At 38.2% G+C, this 22,948-nt stretch overlaps 1 protein-coding gene across 1 annotated transcript in view; it reads right to left on the bottom strand.

Annotated features, from left to right (window-relative positions):
* Window positions 1-22,948, bottom strand: part of ARB2A (ARB2 cotranscriptional regulator A) — a 387,607-nt gene that overhangs the window by 170,039 nt on the left and 194,620 nt on the right. Inside the window, exon 8 of the mRNA XM_081088717.1 lies at window positions 14,581-14,700. Within this exon, the coding sequence (XP_080944843.1) occupies window positions 14,581-14,700 (120 nt within the window). The remainder of the gene's footprint in view (window positions 1-14,580; window positions 14,701-22,948) is intronic.

Here is a 22,948-nt window from a genome sequence, read left to right on the forward strand (position 1 = left end):
TTTCAATATTTTCTTAGTTGGTCTTCTGCATTCAATGATCAATTTCTATTAGTGGTCCTTCCAAGTATCCTAAATTTCAGTGTTACAAACTGCACCTCCTACACACTCAAAGCATATTGACTCTAAATGTCCCTGTTTTCCATCTTAAATGATCCACTTTATTCATTCTTCCATCTCATTTTGTCCTATATATGGTTTTATATGAATGTCCAGGCTCAACTTTCTTCATTTTGACTCAACACAACACCATCTGAGATCTGCTTCTGATAATTAATTTATATGTTATCTAGGATCAACAAGTATTTCTTGTGTATATACTTATTATATATACAGCTGGGCTAGGCAGCATAGTAAGAACCAGAGAAAACAATGGTTTAGTTATTCATTCTTTGCCAGTTAAGAAAAGGATTCTGAGGTACCTTAAAGCAAAGAAAAAAATAAAAACAAAACTATGAATTAAGAAACTGAATAAGGGTTGAGGCTGGGAATAATGAAAAACTAACCATAGCTCTGGGTTTACAGGAGACAAAGGTAAAAATGCCTGGTAGTTTTTATTTTCTGACAAAAAGAGTATTATCAGTTTATCAACAGAAAAAATCTTACTAATACTGGCAGCAGACAAATTTACTATATGGATCTTTATCATAACAACCTCTGGACTACCACCCCACTTTACAACTGTCTTATTACATTACTCTCTTTATTTAAATGTGCTTCCTGATTAGACTATAACCTTCTGGAGGTCAGGGGTTTAATCTGTTTCCATAGCAGTTGTACAGAGTGAGATGTTCAACTGAATATATGAACGAATATTTTTAATAGTTTTCTAAAGCATTTCTTGTTTTAAAAGCATAATATTCAATTTTAACTCCAAAAAAATAATTTCCATAAAGTCAAACTTACTAGTATATGGTCCAGGTGACTTTACCATAATCTAAATTCATTCAGTGGAAAAGTACTAAAAACCTGTAACAAACAATGTGAGGGGAAAAACAATTCACATACACGTAGGGGTTAAAAGTCCCCAATTCTAAAAGTTAATATCACAGTGGCTTAGTAAAGTATCTCTTTGTTTCTCTAGTCTCATGGAAAGTTTTAGACCCATAGTGTGATCATATGAGAGCCACAAGAACAGGAAAAAAGAGAGTTCTTCTCAACTCATTTTCTTTATTACCACAGAAACCTGGTAATGAATGTGTCAAGGATAAGCCCTGGGTATGTAAACAACCTCAGAATGCAGTATTCGACTCTATCCCGTTCTGACCTATGCCACATGAATTAGACTTCTGTCTTGATTCATCATTTCATAGTCCTTCAGATTCTATTTTATTTATTTCTTTTTTTCCTACTGCTATATCCTTTCTCAGGAAAGGATTCCATTTCTAACCCTCCAGCCAATGGTTGAAGCCTTAGATCTTCTTTGCTGATCCTTTCCCAAGTGCTGAATCCTGTTCTTGTTTCCCCGTCCTGCTCCATGAGGCAGTAAGGTGGGCTTGGCAGGAAAAAGTATTCAGAACCAATGACTACATTCTATTTGCTCAGTTATCACCCAATGCCTTGATTTTCTGTCCCCTACAACCAGATTACACCTCCTGATTCAACCCAGGTATGACTTCCATCCTTGTTTCCCACACTTTACCCTAACATGAATCTAATATGCTTTGAGTCTGAGTCTACCTGGCACTCTTGTGTTAATTTGAATAAATTATTTAATAAATATTGAGGTCTAACCTCTAAGGTAGGTTGAATAGTTCTGATTTCAATACCCCCCCCCCCAAAGAGCTCTTTTTAATTGTGGTGTCAAATCAGAGGTGTCACTGTGGTTGGGAATCTTATTTGGGGGAATGCTCATATTGAGTGATCATCATAAGGTTATAAGAACAGAAAGAAACAACCCCGTCATTACTTGAAATGTGTTTTTCTACAGTCCCTCTTAAAAAAAAGCTTACAATAGTCAATCATACTCTCATATCTACAGTAACATACAAAATCTCTCATTAAGATCTTTTATAAAACCAATGGAAAAAGAAGTATTTCTTATAGAGAGATTTATATCTAACAAATTAATATGTCAATGTCTCTAGGTACTCCTTCAGATGCTATTATGCTAATTTTACCAGTGATTTCCTGGCAGTCTTTGTTGAATTAAGAGATAGAGTGTCCAATCTCTCAGCTGCATAGATACAGGGCAGTAAGACCTGGATGCAACCCATCTATAGAGATATTAAAAAAGCTTCTTGCAAAGGCAATTCCAATGGACTAATATGGATCTTTTACTCTACAAAAGATTCTTATAAAAGATTAGTGATTTTTTCCCCCTCCATTTCAGCCGCTGAACAACCTGATCTTGATATGACTGAGGGATATAAACATTAAGGAGCACATTAGGTTCATGGTGGAAAATATCTATCAAGAATGGAGATCAGCCCCAACTGGTTTAGCTCAGTGGATAGAGCATCGGCCCATGGACAAAGGGGTTTGGGGTTCGATTCCAGTCAAGGGCACATACCCAGGTTGCGGGCTTGATCCCCAGTGGGGGGCATGCAGGAGGCAGCCAATCAATGATTCTCTCTCATCATTGATGTTTCTATCTATCTATTGAACTCTCCTCTCTGAAATCAATAAAAATATATTTTTTAAAAAAAGAATGGAGATCATACATAATCGTGGAAAATGAATGTTTTCCCTTTAAGATCAGGAATAAAAGGATGTCCACTCTAGCTGTTTCTATTCAGTGCAGTAATGAATAGAAACAGGCAATCAGGGTGGGCTTCCTCAAAGAGCACACCTGCGCCTTTTCCTTCTCCTTCCCTCTCCTCCTCCCAAGCACAGTACTTTTAGCTTCCTGACTCCTAAGTTCCAAGGGCCCTTCCTTTACCTCCATAACTTGTTTCTTAAGCCCATTTCTTGTAGAAATTACTTTTTCTACCTCTGTAATTTACCAAATAAATGTTCTCTTACAGTTAAAAAACAAGAGGCAATCAGATTGGAAAGGAAAAAGTAAAATTATCTTTAGTCACAGATTATATAATCTTGAAAGCCCTAAGGAAGGAATTCCCCAAAAAACTACTAGAATAAACGAATTCAGTAATGTTGAAGAATACAAGACCAATATACAAAAGTCAGTCTTATTTCTATACACTATCAATGAACAATCTGAAACTAAAATTAAAAGAACAATTTCATTTAGAATAGAATAAAAAAAATACTTAGGAATAAATTTATCAAAATAAGTTTAAACTTGTACACTGATAACCATAAAACTTTTTAAAAAAGTATAAATAAGTGGAAAGAAAGGCCATGTTCATGAATTAAAAGGCAATATTATTAAGATATCAATATTATTAAGATATCAAATTGATATACAGATTTAATTCCAATCAAAATAGCAGCTCCTGAAACAGACAAATTGATCCTAAAACTCACATGGAAATTTACCTAGAACAGCCAAAAATCCTATATAATAAAAGGCTATTATGCAAATAGACCAAACAGTGGAATAATTGGAACTGAACAACTGGTCGCTATGAAGTGTGCTGACCACCAGGGGGAGTGTGTGAAAAATGGCAGGCATAAGCTGCTGTCATCGGGGTGAGCCTCTGGTGTTTACTGAAAATTCTTTGCTCTCATGCGCTGCGGTCCTGCCGGGTGCTCGCACCTGCTGCCAGCGCTGGCCCCGCTTGCACCTGCTGCTGGCGCCTGAGCCACTGCTCACACCCACTGCAGGTGCCCGGAGCCGGCCCAGATTGCTCAGCACTGTCAATGGGTGTGAGTGGCAGCAACTGGCCCCAATCACCCCTCAGGGCTTCTCTACCGCCCCCTGCTCCTGAGGTAAGATTGGGGCTGACAGCTGCCTTTTGCACCCATTGCGGGCGACAGCCCCACTGCTCACATCTGCTGCTGGCACCGGCCCCAGCACCTTTAGTGTGTGCGAGTGGGGCCAGCACCATCAGCGTGTGGGAGCGGCAGCGGCAGGAGCGGAGCTTCCAGCAGACAGGGAACCGGGGGCCGAGGCGGGAGGGGCCAGGAGGGGGTGTGGAGGATGGGCCAAGACCTGCCCCTGTGCCCACCGCAGCCTTGCAGCCCACAGTTACTTTCAAGGTGCATGAATTTGTGCACTGGGCCCCTAGTCTTCAATAAGAAGAAAAAGTTGGAGGATCCACAATTTCTGATTTTATTTTTTTATTATTTTTTTAAAAAATATATTTTATTGATTTTTTATAGAGAGGAAGGGAGAGAGATAGAGAGTTAGAAACATCGATGAAAGAGAAACATCGATCAGCTGCCTCCTGCACATCTCCCACTGGGGATGTGCCCGCAACCCAGGTACATGCCCTTGACCGGAATCGAACCTGGGACCTTTCTGTCCGCAGGCCGACGCTCTATCCACTGAGCCAAACCGGTTTCGGCCACAATTTCTGATTTTAAAACTTTCTGCAAAGCTATGGTAATCAAGCTGGTGTGGTACTGGCAGCAGGACAAGTATGTATATCAATGAAATAGAATTGAGAGTACAGAAGCAAACCCTTATATTTATAGTCAGAGGTTACTAAGATTAAATGGAAGAGGAAAGAATAGTCTTTTCAACAAATGGTGCTGAGAAAAAGGAATATCTACATTTAAAAGAATTAGGTTGAATCCCTACTTCATACAATGTACAACAATTAACTCAAGTGACAAAAACAAAAACTATATAAACTGGACTTCATAAAAAAAATTCTGTACTTCAAAGAACATCATAAAAAAGGTGAAATGATAACTCACAGAATGGGAGAAGATACTTGCAAATAAAGTATCTGATAAGGGACTTATATCAATATATAAAGAATTCTTACAACTCCACAGTAAAATGACAACACAAAAAATGGACAAAGAATTTTAATATGGAGTTTCTTTTGGGGTGATGAAAATATTCTAAAATTATGTAGTGGTGTTAGTTGTACAATTCTGTAAATATACCAAAAACCATTGAAATGTATACTTTTAAAGATAAATTTTATGGTATGTGATTACATCTCAATAAATTTATATTATATCTCCATAAACATATGTAAATTATATCTCAAAAATTATTTTTAAAAGTTAAAAAATGAAAGCAAATAAGAGTAAGCTAATTATTAAATATAAAGTAACTAGAGGCCCAGTGCACAAATTCATGCAAGGGTAGGGTCCGGCTGGCCTGGCCCCATTTGGGGCAGATTGGGGCTGGGCCTGTCAGGAGGAGGAGATGGCAGGAGGTTGACGGGCCTGCCCGCCCTGATCAGGCCTGATCAGGGCCGGGCCGACTGGGTGGAGGAGCCACGAGTGATTGGCTGGCAGGGGTGGGGGGGCCGATTGGGGATCAGCAGCTGGGGGAGGGGCCATGGGAGGTTGGCTGGCCAGCCCCACCCCCGATTGGTGTGTGTGTGTGTGTGTGTGTGTGTGTGTGCGCGCGCGTGTGTGGGAATCTGCGGCGGAGCTGGCTGGTGGGAGAGGCCAAGGGCTGATCTGGGTGATGGGGGCTGATCGGGAATGGGGCCAGCCATGGGGAGGGGGCTGTAGGCCGACCGGCGCTACCCCTGAATGGGGTGGGAGGGGGGGGCGTTTGGCAGCCAGCAGCCTGGAGGAGGGGCCATGGGTGGTTGGCTGGCTGGTGGAGTGAGGGGGGGCGACTGGAGGTGGAGCTGGCTGGCAGAAGGGGCCATGGGCCAATTGGGGTGGTGGGAGTCCATCGGGGCGGGGCTTTCCGGGGGGAGGGGCCGCGGGTGGTTGGCCAGCTGGCCCTGCCCCTGATTGGGGTGCGGGGGACCCATTGGGGGTGGGGCTGGCCAAGGAGAGAGGCTGCAGGAGGTTGGATGCCGGCCCCGCCCCCTATTGGGGCAGGGGGGAGCATCAGAGGTGGGACTGGCTGATCAGGGTGGTGGGGGCCCATTGGGGGCAGGGCTGGCTGAGGGGAGGGGCTGCAGGTAGTTGGCTGGCTGGCCCTACCCCTGATCGGGGTGGGGTGGTGATCAGGGGCCGGGCCAGCTGGGGATGGGGGGGGAGGGGGCGGTTGGCCAGCTGCCCTGCCCTCCATGGGGTGGAAGAGGCCAATCAGGGATTGTTCCGGCTGGGGGGAGGGGCTGTGGGAGATTGGCTGGCCCACTCCAACCCCATGCTCATCCGGTTCACTGGCCACAGTGGGCATCATAGCGACCAGTCTGGTCGTTCCGGCATTCCGGTCACTGGCTTTTTGTATATATAAATATGAAACTCATGATTGGAAATGAAGTGGAAAGTTTCCTAGACTTACTCTTCACATTGCCATATTACATTATGAAAATGCAGTTATAACTCATTTTAATAATTTTCTTCTTTAACTGAGAAGTCATAGGGAAGCAAGCTTCTCAGTCAGCCTTACAGTTGGGGACACCAGCAGAGAGGAAACTGACTATATAAGACTAACACCAGGAACAAAAAGGGTAATACTGTCTAATGTGAAAGAATTCATCAATATTCAAATGGAGGGTAGGAAAAATTAATTATGTTCAACTAGTAAAAGAGTTATTGTTAATGCTTACTCTGCATATTGGTCAATTGATGGAACAGATATCAAAGAGGGTTTGTGTGGCTGTAATATGTATTGTTCTCAATTTTGAGGTGGGGAGGGGGGGAATAAGAGCAAAATTAGACTCTTTATCCTCAAGTTGTTTCTGGGTGATTTGGGTAAGATAATATTTAGAGATAAAAGATAACTTTTAAGAAAAGTGAATTAGTATATACTAAAGTTTTAAATTGTGAAACATAAATACTACAGAAAAAGGGGGAGTTAGTTGGGAATACTTTATAAAAAATCTAGCACGGAGAGAAATTCTTTCACTTGGGAAGGAGAAATGGCATTAGCAAAAATGAGAATGAGTATAACCAGTTGGCATTTAGACTCACATTCAACTAACATTAACTTAATTCCTAGTAACCAAGAATTTTCTAATTTAATCCTCAAACTCTGCTATGGGTACTTAACAGAAGAAGATAACAATAAGGGATCTGACCTAATTTATCATAATTTGTAGGTATCAGAACAGGGATTCAAACTGGGTCATTTTCTTCCAAATTTCTTGTTTTTATACTACACTGGGCTTGAGATCAGGGGTAGAGGTTCAATGAGATAGAAAAATGGCAGTAAGAAAATTAAACTGGAACTGGAAATTTTTATTTGGAAAAATACAGTAAAAAAGAGATAAATTATTCAGAGGGTCTTAAAGCCATAGAAAGCAGATTTCAGAGAAGAAAATCTGACAAAAGGTGTTGGTTGGTTAGATATAGAACAAAATGGAGGAGATGACATAAACATTAACAAATTGAGTTATCCTTCTAACGAGTGGGGTCTCCTGATACATATTAAAAATTATTTAAATAAAAGTTTTAAAAAAATCAAGCCTCAGTACTTAGGTAGCTCCTGTGGAGCTAAACAAATCACATCTGTATATGTAACTCTTTTTCTTTTAATACTCTGAATTGATATCCCGTCTATAATAATAAAAGCATAATACGCTAATTAGACTGGACGTCCTTCCAGATGAAGCTGGGGCTGCAAGGGAAGCCCGGGTCCTGGGTCACAGAGGAAAGCCAGTGCCGGCAGCCGGGGGAAGAAAGGCCTACTCTTGCACGATTTTCGTGCATAGGGCCTCTAGTTTATTATATTAACCACAATAATTAAATATTCAGTGTGTGCAAACATTTTCCCCAAATATCTATATATCTGCATAATCACTGTTCACTATCTGTTGTGCTTGGATTCTCTTCATACCCACTTTGCTATGCCTCTATAGGTGTGTATGAGGAAGAATATATCCCTGGTACTATCCTTTGTTCTCATTCAATGTGAATCTGACTCCTTAACATCTCTAATGTGTGCTTCTTCCTTACCACTCCCCATTACTTCTATGATGGTAAAATCCTTCATTGGCTCTTACTTGGACTCCTGCAACTGAGTTCTAAATTTAGTGTTATCAACAATCAATCAAGAGATGGTATCTACACTATATGCAAGGCAGGGATAAAACTGAATAGAGGAGGAAAATAATAATATAACCTCTCATTCCTCTCTAAGGACCATACAGAATAATTAGCAAAACAAAATTCTTTTCATATAAAATTAGAGAATTAAGATAGCATGCCATATAAGTTGTAATCATCCCTATTCATATCACCTAGGAAGCCACCTCAGAAATTCAAGTTATATTCCAAATAGCAACTTATTTTCAGTGAATTACCTACATTTTAAAGTAGGTTTTTAAGAAGCATTTCGGCCTGGATAACTATAATATTATTATAGCTCAACTAGAGGCCCAGTGCACAAAAATTTGTGCACTCGGGGGTGATGGGTCCCTCAGCCCAGCCTGTGCCCTCTCGCAGTCTGGGACCCCTCGGGGGATGACCACCTGCTGGCTTAGGCCTGCTCCCCGGGGGATTGGGCCTAAGATGGCAATCAGACATCCTTCTGGCAGCCCGGCAGCCCTCGGGGGATGTCCACTTGCCAGCAGGGAGCAGGCCTAAGCTGCAGTCAGACATCCTTAGTGCTGCTGAGGAAGCAGGAGAGACTCCCACCACCACTGCTGTACTGGCAGCTGTCAGCCTTGCTTGTAGCTGAGCAGAGCTCCCCCATGTGGGAGCGCACTGACCACCAGAGAGCAGCTCCTGCATTGACCATGTGCCCCCTGGTGGTCAGTGTGTGTCACAGTGACCAATCATTACCGGTCCTTCTGCTGTTAGGGTCAGTTTGCATATTACCCTTTTACTATATAGGATAGAGGCCTGGTGCACAGGTGGGGGCCAGCTGGTTTGCCCTGAATGGTGTTCCGGATCAGGGTGGGGGTCCCGCTTGGGTGCCTGGCAAGCCTGGGTGAGGGGCTGATGGCTATTTGCAGCTGGTCACACCCCCTTCAGGGTAGGGGTCCCCACTGGAGTGCCTGGCCAGCCTGGATGAAGGGCTGATGGCTGTTTTCAGGCTGGCCACACCCCCTTTAGGGTGGGGGGGTTCCCACTGGGGTGCCTGGTCAGTCTGGGTGAGGGGCTGAGGGCCGTTTTCAGGCTGGCCAGCGACTGAAGCTCCCAGCCTCTCCTTTTTTTTCTTTTTCTTTTTTTCTTATTCTGGGATTTATTTACCTTCTATAATTAAAACATTGTTGCCATCACTGGCGCTCCCAGCTCTGAGGTCGCGGCCGGCTGAAAGCAGGTATCTGGGGTTTGTTTAGCTTCTATAATTGAAACTTTGTTGCTTTCGGGCTCAGAGCCAGACTGCAGCAGGCCAGGAACCTTGGCTTCCTCCATCACTGGAGCAAGCAAACCTCATGTTCGCTTCAGCTGCGTGGCTGCCGGCTGCCATCTTTGTTGGCAGTTAATTTGCATATCTCTCTGATTAGCCAATGGGAAGCATAGCGGAGGTACAGTTAATTACCCTTTTTGTCTTTTATTAGATAGGATTTTTCTTTGGTTTATCCCCCCTCTCCCTAATTCTTCATTGCCAACAGCCCAACTTTTAGCTATTCCCATTGATCACATTAAGTGGATATCCTACCAATATCCAATTTATTTTGTTCTTTGTAGACAAAATGTAAACAGTGCCTCTTTAAGGTCATAGTTAGGTGATGTCATTAAAGGTAAAAATTCTTTTAGTCCCATTCCATTTTCTCTTTAGTCTAAATCCAAATCTTGCCCTAAGCAATTTCAAGAGATCAATTCAGAGTAGACTGAGGTTGAGTGTCCTCATAGAGTTATGTCCAAGAACTAGTCCTTTATCAACTGCTGAAGGTCAGCTTAGGCTGCCTGAAGGCTAGTGAGCCCAGCATGGAACAATAGCAGGAAAACAGAGTTCCCTTCATTCCTTAATTCACATGCAAGTAAGATGCCAATCAAGTGCTGACAAGCATGGAGAAACTGAAATCAAAAGTGGGTAGAGATGCACTTTCAAAAGGAACAGTTTTCACACATTTCTAAGTGAGGTTTTTAATGGTGGTTATGTACATACCACTAGTAACATGGAAAAGCAAGTAGAAGTAATTATAACAACACTACTTTTATATCAGCTGAGATGATTCAATAAACTAATAAAATATATTTACTACAATTGTTTAATAAAAATATCAACACTCTCTTTGACTAGGAAAAGACATGTGAATGCAAATTGATTTATTGAGCGCAGCAAACAGAGAAGGTAAGGTGAGCTGAGATTAAAAACTGGTCATTAAGTAGGAAAGCTAACACATTTCCAATTAAAAGAAAATTTTAAGGCTGCTTGATCTTGTAAACTATCACCTAGGAAGACAAGAGCAAAGGACTCTGAAATGTCCAACAATGGAAGCAATGGAATCACTTCATCAAAGTGGCTGGTGAAAGAGATGATGAAAAGCTTACAACTGCATTGTTTTTTAATGACAGTTAATTTCCAACAAATGAGATAAAACTTAAACAAGTAATGCAGGCAAAAGTAAGTTGCAATATTTGTAGATGTCTTTCTGAATGAATTTGGGAAATGCATTCTGATTTTGACAACTAATTCTATCAAACAATTTCTAACACAGAAAAATGTAAGTCTTATAATGATGGTTTAATAACAGTTACTTTATATATTGGCATTATTTTTTATATTGACATTATTTTAAATAAGATAAAGATAACATTGGGCAGATATGTTACTTTTAAAAATTGATTATCAATTCATAAAATAAGTAGCTCTTCCCTTTTGCCTCTAATGACTGAATGTTGGAATTGCTTCCAGAGCTATCTTATCAACAACCATTCTTACTGGAATCACAGAAAGTTTAGAGAATTGGAAACTTGAGCTGTTACCATCTGATAAAAATAAAAGCTGTGAAAAGCATATTTTTAGCATCACTTTTCTCATTATTATAGTAAACTGTACACTGTCTTTATGAGGTTGGACTTGATCACATTCCAAGATTTACTACCATAAAATGAACATTGGTTTTGAAAATAAATCTTGTAAATAATGTATCCTTCAGGAGAAATTCAATACTTTAAGGCACAATAAAATCCTAAATTATGTTCTCAGTTTTCAAAAACAATAATTAGCAAAATATGAAAGATCTGCAACATTTTGTGCTCTAAATTTAGAAGTAATTTATTTTCAGATATATATTAGCAACACATTTAATTTTAAACTATAATTATAAACAATTTAAATTTAGTAAGCCACAGGATACATTTTAGAGTAACTCCTAACTGGTACCTTCTTGTCAAACAGTAAGCACTCTAAATAACTGCATATATTATTGAAGCTCTACTATCTACACAAGTTACATTCAAAATACATTTTCTTAAAACTCACGACCTAAACAAAAAGAATGTAAATTTACATGAGAATGGTAGAAAAACAATCTTCATACATTCAAACATGAAGTTACAACTTACGACTATTCCATAAGGAGTGTGTGTGTGTGTGTGTGTGTGGAGTTTTTTTGTTTTTGTTTTTTTTTAACTGGAGTACACCTTTATGACACTTTTAAAAAGTCTAACTTTATTGAAATCCAAAGGACTTAATATTTGATGTTTATAACATTTATTAAGACAGAGATCTAAACTATAATTGAAGATGATCAAAATTTACTTTCTTATAAAGTTAATAGTAACATTTTAAATCTATGTAAAATAATTTCAGATATTACACTTAAGTTAAAAAATCCTGAGAGAGTGAATATTTGTCAACATTTTAAACATCATGATTTTTCCCTTAAGAGTATTGGGAGAATAGGTAATATTATTCAGCTTTAAGCAAAAGGAAAGGGCTGAAAAATATTTCAATGTCTTTTTGTTGTATCTTTATCAATGTTGAATTTTAAAAATCCTTTTGAAATTAAGTAGAAACATAATGGCTTTATATATTAATCGACTTGTCAAAATTTATGTAAAACTTATCAGTGCACAATATTATGTTTTTTATAGGAATCCATATCATTAGGCCAGAAACCACTTTTTCTTTAGTTGTCACCATCTAACCCCATTACATACCCCCATCTAAGTTACCGCACAAAAAGTAGCAAATACATGAAGTTGAGATAATCATCATTAATGTTTAAAAACCTAAACAAGGTATATTCCATTAAATGGACTTCTCACGCCTGGTGTTGCCTGACAGATATGTGATGTGCCAGTGGTTATATTATATTCCTCCTACCATGCATGCACCTCCTGCTGAGACAGCAGCCTACAGAAGCTGACCCCACTGAGACCATCTTGTCTCTCTGACAAAGCTCCTTTTTAACTTCTTACTTACTGGTTACTTCCTGTGATGGAGGAAAACTTTAGCTCAGCTTGTGATAATTTCACAGGCCCTGAGGACCCTGACCCTAAATAGCTTCAAGGTCAGAAGTCAAGTCTTGTTCTGAAACATCTGTGTGCTTTATATTAAAGTGGAACAAAAGTAGAGAAATATTCACCAGTGTGTGACAAGAAGGACAGGCAAAACACGAGTGACACACTAGTCATCTGTTACTCTGGCATCTTAAGTTTATTTTAAAAACTGTCCAAAACTTACTTAAATTCCAAATATGATGTACAGAAGATTTTTATAAACTGTCTTAAAGTAAAAAAAAAAAAAGAGAGAGAGAGAATTGATGTGTTACAGAAATCTTAAATTTGATTAGTCTTATAGGCTTTCATACATATTTTATTACTCTGTCAATAAAATATGTTTTAAGCCATTTAATGGTGTGCAAAGAAAACACAAGCTACATATATGAAAGCTGTGTGTGTGTGTGTGTGTGTGTGTGTGTAGGATTAAAAGAACTATTTAAAAGAAAACATTCACATTTTAAAAAGTTATCAGAACAGTTTGTTAGCTATCTTAATATTTCCATTATATATTAAAATAAATTCAATAGAGGTAAAAGTACTTGAAATCATTTCTAAAAAGTAAAATCAATTGAAGAAATAAACAATTTAATTCATTTCGTGATCTTAAGAGAGCATGAGCATTTGAAAATTTATATCAGCAAAATTATTCTCTGGTGTCACCACCAGTTATATCTAAACTAGAAGCCTGGTGCACAAAAATTTGTGCACTGGCGGGGGGGGGGGGGGGTGGGGGGCGTCCTCTCAGCCCAACCTGTGCCCCCTCACAGTCTGGGACCCCTCGGGAGATAACCACCTGCTGGCTTAGGCCTGCTCCCCTAGTGGCAGATGGCACGCCCGATCCCGCGGTGCCTGCCCCGTCTCCCCTGGTCACATACGGCAGGCCCGGATCCCGCGCTAGGGCGGGCGGAGGCTTGGGATTGTGCTGCCCCCCGCCCCACCCCGCACATGGCAGGCCTGGATCCCGCGCTGGGGCAGGTGACGGCTGGGGATTGTGCCGCTTGTGCAGGGCGGCGCAGCGGGATCTGCCTGCAGTATGCAAATTAAACGGCCATCTTTATTGGGTTAATTTGCATACTCTTCTAATTGGCTGATGAGCATAGTTGAAGGTACGGTCAATTAGCATCTTTGTCTTTTATTAGTGTAGATCATGTGGGTAAGCAATAAGGTGTGGGGAAGTTAAAAAGCCATGGAAATATATCTAATTTCCATGAAAAGAGAAATACATAGCACAGCTTAGACACAAAAATTAAGACAACCAATGCTGTGCCTGTGTTCAATGTCCACTTGAGGCTACTGGATTTAAAATTATCAAATGGACTTTAATCAAATTAATCACTTTATTGTAGCACTGGTACCTTCCTGTGACGTAAGGGGTTATGGGCATAAAGGCACAAATTCTTCAGCAGTGTATTTTTAATACTGATTATATCTCATTAATCATTCACATTGGTACTTGTAATATTGCAGATAATACAGACAAAATTCAGAAATCTTGATCATTTTTTCTATCATGTACATGTAATCTTAATTCAACAATCGGATTATTTTGAAATGCAAATATTTTTGCACCCAACAGAATAATGGAAGCTTTCTGATAGTTTTAATTAGGTAGATTCTGACCAAGTGCTAACTTGTAGAGATAAATCAGGTAAAGGTTATCAAAATATCAACCAATGGACACAGACCACAGACAATAGGGTGCTGAAGGCCTGGAGTAGAGCAGGGCAGGGAAGGGGCTAGATGGGGGCTAATGGGGGAAATAAAGGGACATATGTAATACTTTCAACAATAAAGAATTATTTAAAAATAAAAATATTCCCAAATATTCAAAGGGTCTCTTGAAATTTTTAACACTTTACAGATATATGTGTGTATGTGTGTGTGTGTGTGTGTGAATGAATATATATATATATATATATATATATATATATATGTCAATGATATACACATAAGACAGGAAATATAGATATCATAAAATGTATAGAAACTGGGGCTATAATGTATAAATTAAAAAGTTATGATTAGATAAGGAACAGGCAAAAAGCATTCTGATTAGTATTTTAAAGCTCTGCCAAAATAAAATACTTAAGTATAGTCTTTTTAAACAGAATAAAATTATTTACTCAAAAGGCAGTATTTTCATCCACAATAAAGTGATTTAAAGCAATTATGCCAACAAAAAGGGAATGGAGGCGATAAACCTACAGAAAGTTTGGGGATCAAAACTAGAGTTAAACGTGCACTTACTAGTTCAACAAAAGCAAGTCCTCCATAGCTGTGAGCAACAAAAAATACATTTTCAGCTGCCGACTGGGCTATGAAATGGTCCCACACATAGATCGCATGTTCTTCAGGAGAACCATTTTCCTGTAAAAAAACAAATATCATATATGAAATACTGTATCTAATTACTATCAGAGTCATCAAAAATTAAGTTATGTGCTTGCTTATATAGCATAAGAAATAAGATGGTTATGGCTTATTCAAAATAATAACACAAAAGGACTACTTTAAAAATTCAAATTAGAAAATAAATTAGTATTATACTATTATTAAAATATTGCTAAACTTAACTGCTACTATAATCTTTTGAAACAAAATATTAAAATAAGCACATTGTTGAGAGAATAGTGCATTCTAGGTATATCTGAGATATTAAAATATATCTAAGGATATTCATTGCATAGCAGAAAATTATAGTGGTCTTATGATAAAACTGTAACACTAAAAAATTCAGGTATAATTCTTTATGTGTATCTGAAAATATATTAAATTATTTGAACTATACATTTTTAAGTGTCTCTGTAAGCTGAAAATAAGCAGAAATCAGCAACAAATATTTTTCTATTTATATCATTTAAAATATACATTAAAAAAGAAATTTTCCATACAATTATTTTTCTAGAACTGGGAGAAATCTAAACATATAAACCCAAAGCCTGTCATATTTCCCTAAATTGTTAAACCTTAATGCATGTATGCATGCTGCTTTAATTCCAAAAGTTTTATAAGAACTTCATTTTCTTGTGTTTATTTCTATAACGGACACATATTGTGATAAAACCTGAATAATGTGAAAAGGGAAAAAAACAAAACCTAAAGAGCTAAATAATACTGATTAGAAAGCAAACTGCTAAAAACTAAACATCATGAAAATGTTTTGTACAAATATTTCCTGGAAGCTTTAACACCAAAAGATAAATTCCCTAAGAAGGTCCATATGAACTGTTTCACTTGCCACCTAAAAGCTGTTGTTCCCTAATATCTATCTCTGCCCTAAATTTCTCTGGATAGCTGCAGACCAAGTCATTTCCTCTGGATGTCCCAAAGATAATTCAAACTCAACCAATTCAACACTAGGCTAACATCATCCTCTGTGAACCTATGTCACTGTTTTTGCTCCCCACCTCCAGCTGAATTCTGAGAATCGTATTTTATTTCTCTCCTCCTCAAACTCCACATATAATCAATCATTAAAATGCTGTTGATTCTGTCCCCAATTGTCTCTTAACCCATCCACTTCTTGCCATTCTCATTTCCTCTGGCTTAGTTCAAGCCCTATCACTTCACACGTTGATGCTGGCAATGGTCTCCAGCCCACTTTCCCTGCTTCTAGAATTGGCCATTTAAATGCTCCTCTGTCTAGTTCTGTAGTGAGGACAACTTTTCAAAAATGCAATATGATCATGTTGCCACATTACTCACTTCCTGCTTACAGCCCTTCAAAATTTCTTCATTACCCTCAGAATCAAGTTCAAACTCAGTATACATGACATTAAGACCTCTCATGATCTGGCTTCTGCCTTGAACTATGTCTTACTATTGCCCTGCAAAACACAATGATCCAAAAGACACCCATTTCCCACCATGAGAGACAACAGAGAACACTCTCTGTGTTCCAACTGCAGGAAGCAACTTGCAGTAACCTATCTGCGCCATACTTTTCTTGTCTCTGGACTATTTCCTTTGTTTCCAAAGTGACACCTGTGCCATGCCTTCACTTCACTCACCTCCTTCACCTACATAACTACTACTTATCTTCAGAACTCAACTGAGGCATCACTTTGTATCAAAAGTCTCCCCAATTATCCCCCAGGATATGTAGTGTCCCACAATAACATCTGTGCATGCTCCCATTATTGCATTGAATGATTTCTATTGCTAATTGCTTGCTAGATTAGCAAATTCTTGAGACCAAGAGCTGTGTCTTGTTCATTAAATCTTAGGGTAATAAATGAAAAAAATATTTATCTTCAGGATGATTACTTACAACTTTGTAGTCATATACAGAAATACAAATTGTATTGGGAGAACAGGTCTAACTTCAGACAATCCAGACAAAACCCAGACACCTGGTCTTCATAGTTTTATCTCACAATGAAAGAAATGTATAGGGAATATAGTCAATAATATTGTGATAACTATGTGTGGTGACAGGTGGGTACTGGAAATATCGGGGAGGGTGGAGACAATTTGTGAAGTATATGACGTACACCTGAAACCAATACAAAATAATACTGAAAGTTAACTGTAATTGAAAAATAAAAAATGCAAAAAAACCATTTCCAATACCACCACCACCACCACCACCACCACCCCAAAAGAGAAAGAAATGTAAACACAAAACAGATGGAGTTTCTACATGCTATGGCTGGCAGAGCTAACACTCTTAAAAACCTGTGATGGTAATAAATTTCTTTTATGAATTGACAGAATAAAGACATATAGAAGGTTAGATTATTCTGTTCCCATGATACTCTGTACTGGAAGTGGATGTGTAAGGACAAGAAGAAGCAAGCCATGATCCTGCTCTTTAATGTGTTTGCAATTTCGTGAAGGTGTTACATAAGGATATAAGGGGCGGTAGTATCTGAGAAGTATTACATTCCCTACTCCTGACACCAAGTCCAATGGACACATTATAAATCCATATGGTCTGACCTCAGTGAGGTTCTCCCCACTTTCTTCTCACAATCACCAATTCTTTGAGAACCTACCTGTCCCATCCTTTCCATTCCCACCTCAGTTTGGGTCCTCTTACAATAGATTCCTAAGTAGTCTAATTTCTTCTACTCTTTCCCTTTAATCCTGTCTTTCTAGCCTTTCTTCTCACTACTTCCTGAGACGTTATATAGGCTCCAGGAAAATTTGGTTTTCACATTAACAGTCTGTAAACGCTAGACAAAACTCTATCATGGAATTCAGTCTGAGATCTCACAGATAATGCAGCTCAGATAAGACAAAACCTAAAGGCAGAGAGCACTTTCAAGGCAGCATGTTCCATAATCCACATATATAAAGTGATAAAGACTATAAATGCTACTCGGGGTGGCAGCAGAGTGAATGGAAAGGGAAGGAATGAGTCAATGCAACAGAAGAATTAGCAAAACTTTGTGACTCACAGCATATGAGGGAAACTGCCAAACAGGCCCAAATGACCCATCTATGACTAAAGGAGAGCTAAGAACAAACACTTCTTTCCACTGTTCACATATAAAGACTACTGTTTTCAGAGATTAGTATTATTGCTGTTTCTTTTCTATACTATAGGGGAGACAACATCTGTTTAATAATGGCCTGTCAGCAGTAGCAAAAAGAAACCTCAAGTATTCATGTGCCCTAAGTACTTAAATATTTTCAGCACCACTCTAAGAGCATTGCATTATTCATTAGTTTTAGGTTTTAAAAGCAAATTTTCTAAAAAGTTAAGAACTGATTGAAAAATGTCTACAATATCCACTTATGGGGTCATCTATAAGCGCAAGTAAATAATTTGGGCCACACTTGACAGCCATTGACCCTACAAAATACATGGTAGAAATGACAGGTTGCCTTTAGGGCAGCACCATTGGTGAAAGCTTCGCAGCAGTTCCAGTAGCAGCCCACATGGACTTCCAGGAGTTATGCCCTTTGGCCAGGGGGTGCTAGCTCAGCAATGAGGGAACCAGACTTAAAAGTCTTACAGCCCACAGAAGCCAATACCTCTTGCAACAACTCCATAGGCTTGGCTTCCCGGGTTCCTGCCTCTTTGGAACATGCCCAATTACAAGAATCACTACCCCCGGGGAAGATCAAAGCTATAGTATGTATAGTCTATATCTCCTTCTAATCCAGTTTACCGATCCAAAGTGATTTTCTACCATAGGCAATGTTGCCTACCAACCACTCACTTACAGTGGATGGTGTGGTATGCTTCCCAGATCTCCTTTTAGTTATATGGCACTCATTTCCTGAGCTGTGGGAGTATTGGCCCTGATTAGCTTTAACTGAGGCACTGACTAGGAATTGTTCTCACCCAAAGAAAGTTAAATTGTCTAAATTAACAGTCCCACTTCTGAGGCAACTTATATTCAATGACTGTTTGCAATGATGTGGATCTATAAGGATCCTATCTCTTGCCTCAAGAGCCATCCCAGATGCAGAGGTCAGCATAGATTTGGATGAGGCCTTTGTGGCGACTGTATGGCAGGGCAGTTCAGATCCTCCTTCGAAATTCCTTCCCCCCGCCCACTCCCTTACAAGTGAGGATCCCAGAAAACTCCCCAATGAACTTCCAGCATGCAACTTCGCCAAAATCTGTTACCTGGGAAACCCAATTTAAGACACTATCTTATCAGGTTACCAGCGACAGAGGTAGAAAGTTAACTGAAGGTCAGATTCTCATCTGACAGATGGGGAAAGGATTTTGCCAACCTTTGACACACAACATCTTACAAGAAATACACAGAAAGTATTTACATCTATTTGCATGCCTGTTTAAAACTACTGCAAAATATTGTTGGCTTGTGTTTACCTGTCAGCTCTCCTATTAGTTATGGTAGGTTAAATTTACTCCTGTACTATTCATTGGTTCTTCTCTATCCTGCTTTTTCTTTAATCTGCCAAGTCATTTCTCCTTCCTTCTAAAATATAAGGTTTTAAAACCAGATTTGGAGTTAGATACTCTTTCGAATTCAAACTATAAATACAAGGCATTCTACAGGCATTTAATAAAGGACTAATGATACCAGGTCTAATGGCAATGATACCATTGACAAAATATGAAGTGAGTTTCAAAAACCAAGACAAAGAAGTGTTAAACTCCATTTAGGAATCAAGCTTCTAGTAATCTGTAATGTGGCAATGATAGATGCTCAAAGATGTTCATCATTGTCTCAGTTATAAAAGCAAAAATCTGGATAAAGCTTAAATTCCAGTAATGCAGAAATAAATTTTAAGTAAATTATAGTTTATCTAAGGAAATATTATATAGGTATTCAATGAGTTTACAAAGTAAGACACGCAGTTCGTCTAATTTTATATGTGTTATAATTCACTAAGTGAAAAGGCTTGAAAAAGACTAGAAGTCAAAAATATTAAAAACAGCTGAGCTGCCTACGGATTATGGGATTATGAATATTTTCTAATTTTAGCTTCTTTACATTTTTTCTGAACTTTCCAAAATTCTACATATGGCATGCTTTTTATAATAAAACAAGTAAACAAAAATCAAATCCTACAGGCTTCTTAGGGAGAATCAGCATCTGAGCAGCATCTCTGAACCTTCATGTACCAAATTCCAGTACCTGGTCTGATCCCACCACACATTTCCAAGGAGCATATCAAAAGGGCTGCTTTAAATAGGTTTAATTACGAGTAAGAATTGATAGCTAAAAGTTTGATAATAACTAAACAGAAAAGCCAAAAAAAATTAGAAGAACACAGAGTGCGCAACAGCCCGAGATACCTGTTACTGAGCAATGTAAGAGCAGTACTGCTGTTAAAGCCCAGCAACTGACAAGAACAGTAATGATCCTGAGTCATCAAAGGAAAGTTAATGATGCTATGTGAATTCCATTTTTTGAATTAATTAGTTTTATTCAAAAAAATTTTAAAAAATGATAAAGAACATAAACCTCAGTTATAAAAAACCTGGCTTCCATTCTGTGACTATTTCCCAAGGCTTTCAAAAAATGATGGCTTTTTGCTATTCACAGTGTTTAAGAGAGCCAGATCCCCATATTCTTAGAAATATGGGGATGTAATATTCTAAGATGTAACACATTATGCCAAATATTTACTGCCTCTGACAACAGTTAAGCACAATAACTGTAGCACAGGAATTAATATACCTGGAGTGGTTTTTAATATATATTTCTGACATACTACATTACTAAAATCACAGTTTTATAAATGAGGTGATGCTGTTCCAAGGTAAATTTGTGTCATTCCAACCCGCAGCCCACATTGTGTCCACATCATTATTTATTTATAAACCATAATCCAGCAGGTGTATATTACCAGCAGTGTATTTTGAGACTAAACAGATTTCAACATGAAAGACTTTCTAATATGCCTCAATTACAGAAATGCAAACATACTAAATCTATTCTACAGGTTCTCCATGAATTTCACATTAGAGTTCATTTTGTATTGAGTAACTTCAAGCTGGATGATTTTAGAATATGCAAATGCACAAAGTGCATGAAAAGAAAATACGTAAATCCATTAATTAGCCTTTGCTGGTGGCAGAACGCATAGGACACTTAAACTGTGGAATTCAGCTGTATTTAGAGTACAGGTTGAATTTCCTGATGTACTCTTGCCATCATTAATCGTTAAATGCCAAATAGAATTGATGCAGTAACCAAAGCCTTATCAACTATGCCAGATTCTACTACATAGGCATTGCAAGGTCTGCATTTATGATGGACTACCTGTGCTGATAACACATGGAATTATCTAAACAACATTTGCATATTTGCGTAATTATTTCCTAAGGTTAATTAGCTCCTGTAAAGCACTTCGCCCTTTGAGACTGCTTACAGTGACAGGTTCACATATTTTCTGAACCATTGCCAAATCTGACAGATTTTCCTTTGGCTTACCTGTTGCTACAAAGTTCTAAAATAAGTGTGTTCCTATAATACATGCTTTAAACTTATAACTGATGTTAGGCAAGGTAAAATAAAAAATGTAATGGTTGTAAAAATGACCAATTTTAAAAATTAAACTTCAAGATTATTTTATTTTACTTCATATAATTCGTTCTGTAGTTATACTGGTAAGCATTATCTACTAAGAAAATATCTTTATGAATAAGAAAAATCCACTGTTTTTTACTTTAACACATACCTATGTCACTGATTTCAATTGTGTCATGTATGTCACACATACACACCCCACTCCACCAGCTACCTTATTTCAACCACTGAAAATATCATCTGAAGAAACAATAATATAAATATTTACCTTTTATGATAAAATTTACAAGTAAAAGTTGTTTCATTTAAAAAGCTAAGACTTTTCATTAAGCAAAATATAGCTCGATAAAATCCAAATGGAAGGTAGATATCCAAGGAAGATGAATTTATGAGGATGCAAAAATATAAGTTACCATCTTGCACACATAGGTATAAGACGAAATAACGTTTATATTTTTAGGAATTGGCCAGTAGGGTACTCTTCCCGAAGAAATGAAACACAAATACCATATGGCCCTAATTCACAAAGACACACAGAAGGGAATTTATGCTTCAGCTTTAAACTTTTAGATTCTGCGATTTAAAACTCCTTTGTACATGAATAACACAGACATTAGTGTAGAAAAAATACATTCATAAGAACACTTGTGGTTAAAATATATTTTATAATGTTACATGAGTTGTAATGTAATTTTAATCCAGTAAAATAATTTGGTTTAAAATTTTCATTTTGGCATATTTTAAATGTGCTTTTACAAAGTGTGTGCATTTGTGTTTAATGATGATGAAAGGACCAGGAGTATGTATGAATGCATAAAATCTGATGGTATAGCATACATATAATGAAAACATCTTCAAAAATAAAGAACCATTATTTGGTCTCTAGTATTAAATTGAACCATATAAAATTACCCATATTAGATATTTTTAATCTTAAGATGGCAATTTTATAAGATTCAACTTAAACATAATGAAAATAGATAAAAGAATCTATAAACTGGAGATATCTTGAAACTATAAATTTTCCCTATCTTTTAGGTATCAAAATATTATTGACAGCCATCATCTTGATGATAGATTCAAGTCTACAGTACTTGTCAATATGGGTATATTAATAATTATAAATTATTATGAACAGAACCCATTCATAATGAATATAACTGACATAGAATCAGTATTCAGACCCATATCAAACATATTTGAATTTCAGCTATTTCATGCCTAACATATCCAAAAGTAAACTCTGCATTACTTTCCAACTCCCCGGGGCCAGCGAAGCAGCGGAAAGCCTCAGGGCCCTGGGGCCGGCGGAGCAGCGAAGCCTCACGGCTCCGGCTGGAGCCTGGCCAGAGCGCCGGGTTCCGGAGGAAAACCGGTGCCAGCAGCCAGGGGAAAGGAAGGCCTATTGCACGAATCTCTCTGTGCAACAGGCTTCTAGTCTAACAATAATTGTCCTGCCCACACAAAAGCCTCAGCTCCTACAGTGTTCTCCCAAATTGGGGCAAGGAAAAGAGACACTCAACAGTCATTGGAAACTGTTACCCTCCAAGAAGGAAACACAACTATGGTTCTCTTCCCTTGAAATCAATGCCAGGAGAGAGGAATTTGGGGGATCTGTGGCTACAAGTGCTGTCAGCCATCAACACTTAGAG

The sequence above is a fragment of the Myotis nattereri genome (assembly GCF_964212035.1).
Source record: "Myotis nattereri genome assembly, chromosome: 4".
Classification (NCBI taxonomy): domain Eukaryota; kingdom Metazoa; phylum Chordata; class Mammalia; order Chiroptera; family Vespertilionidae; genus Myotis; species Myotis nattereri.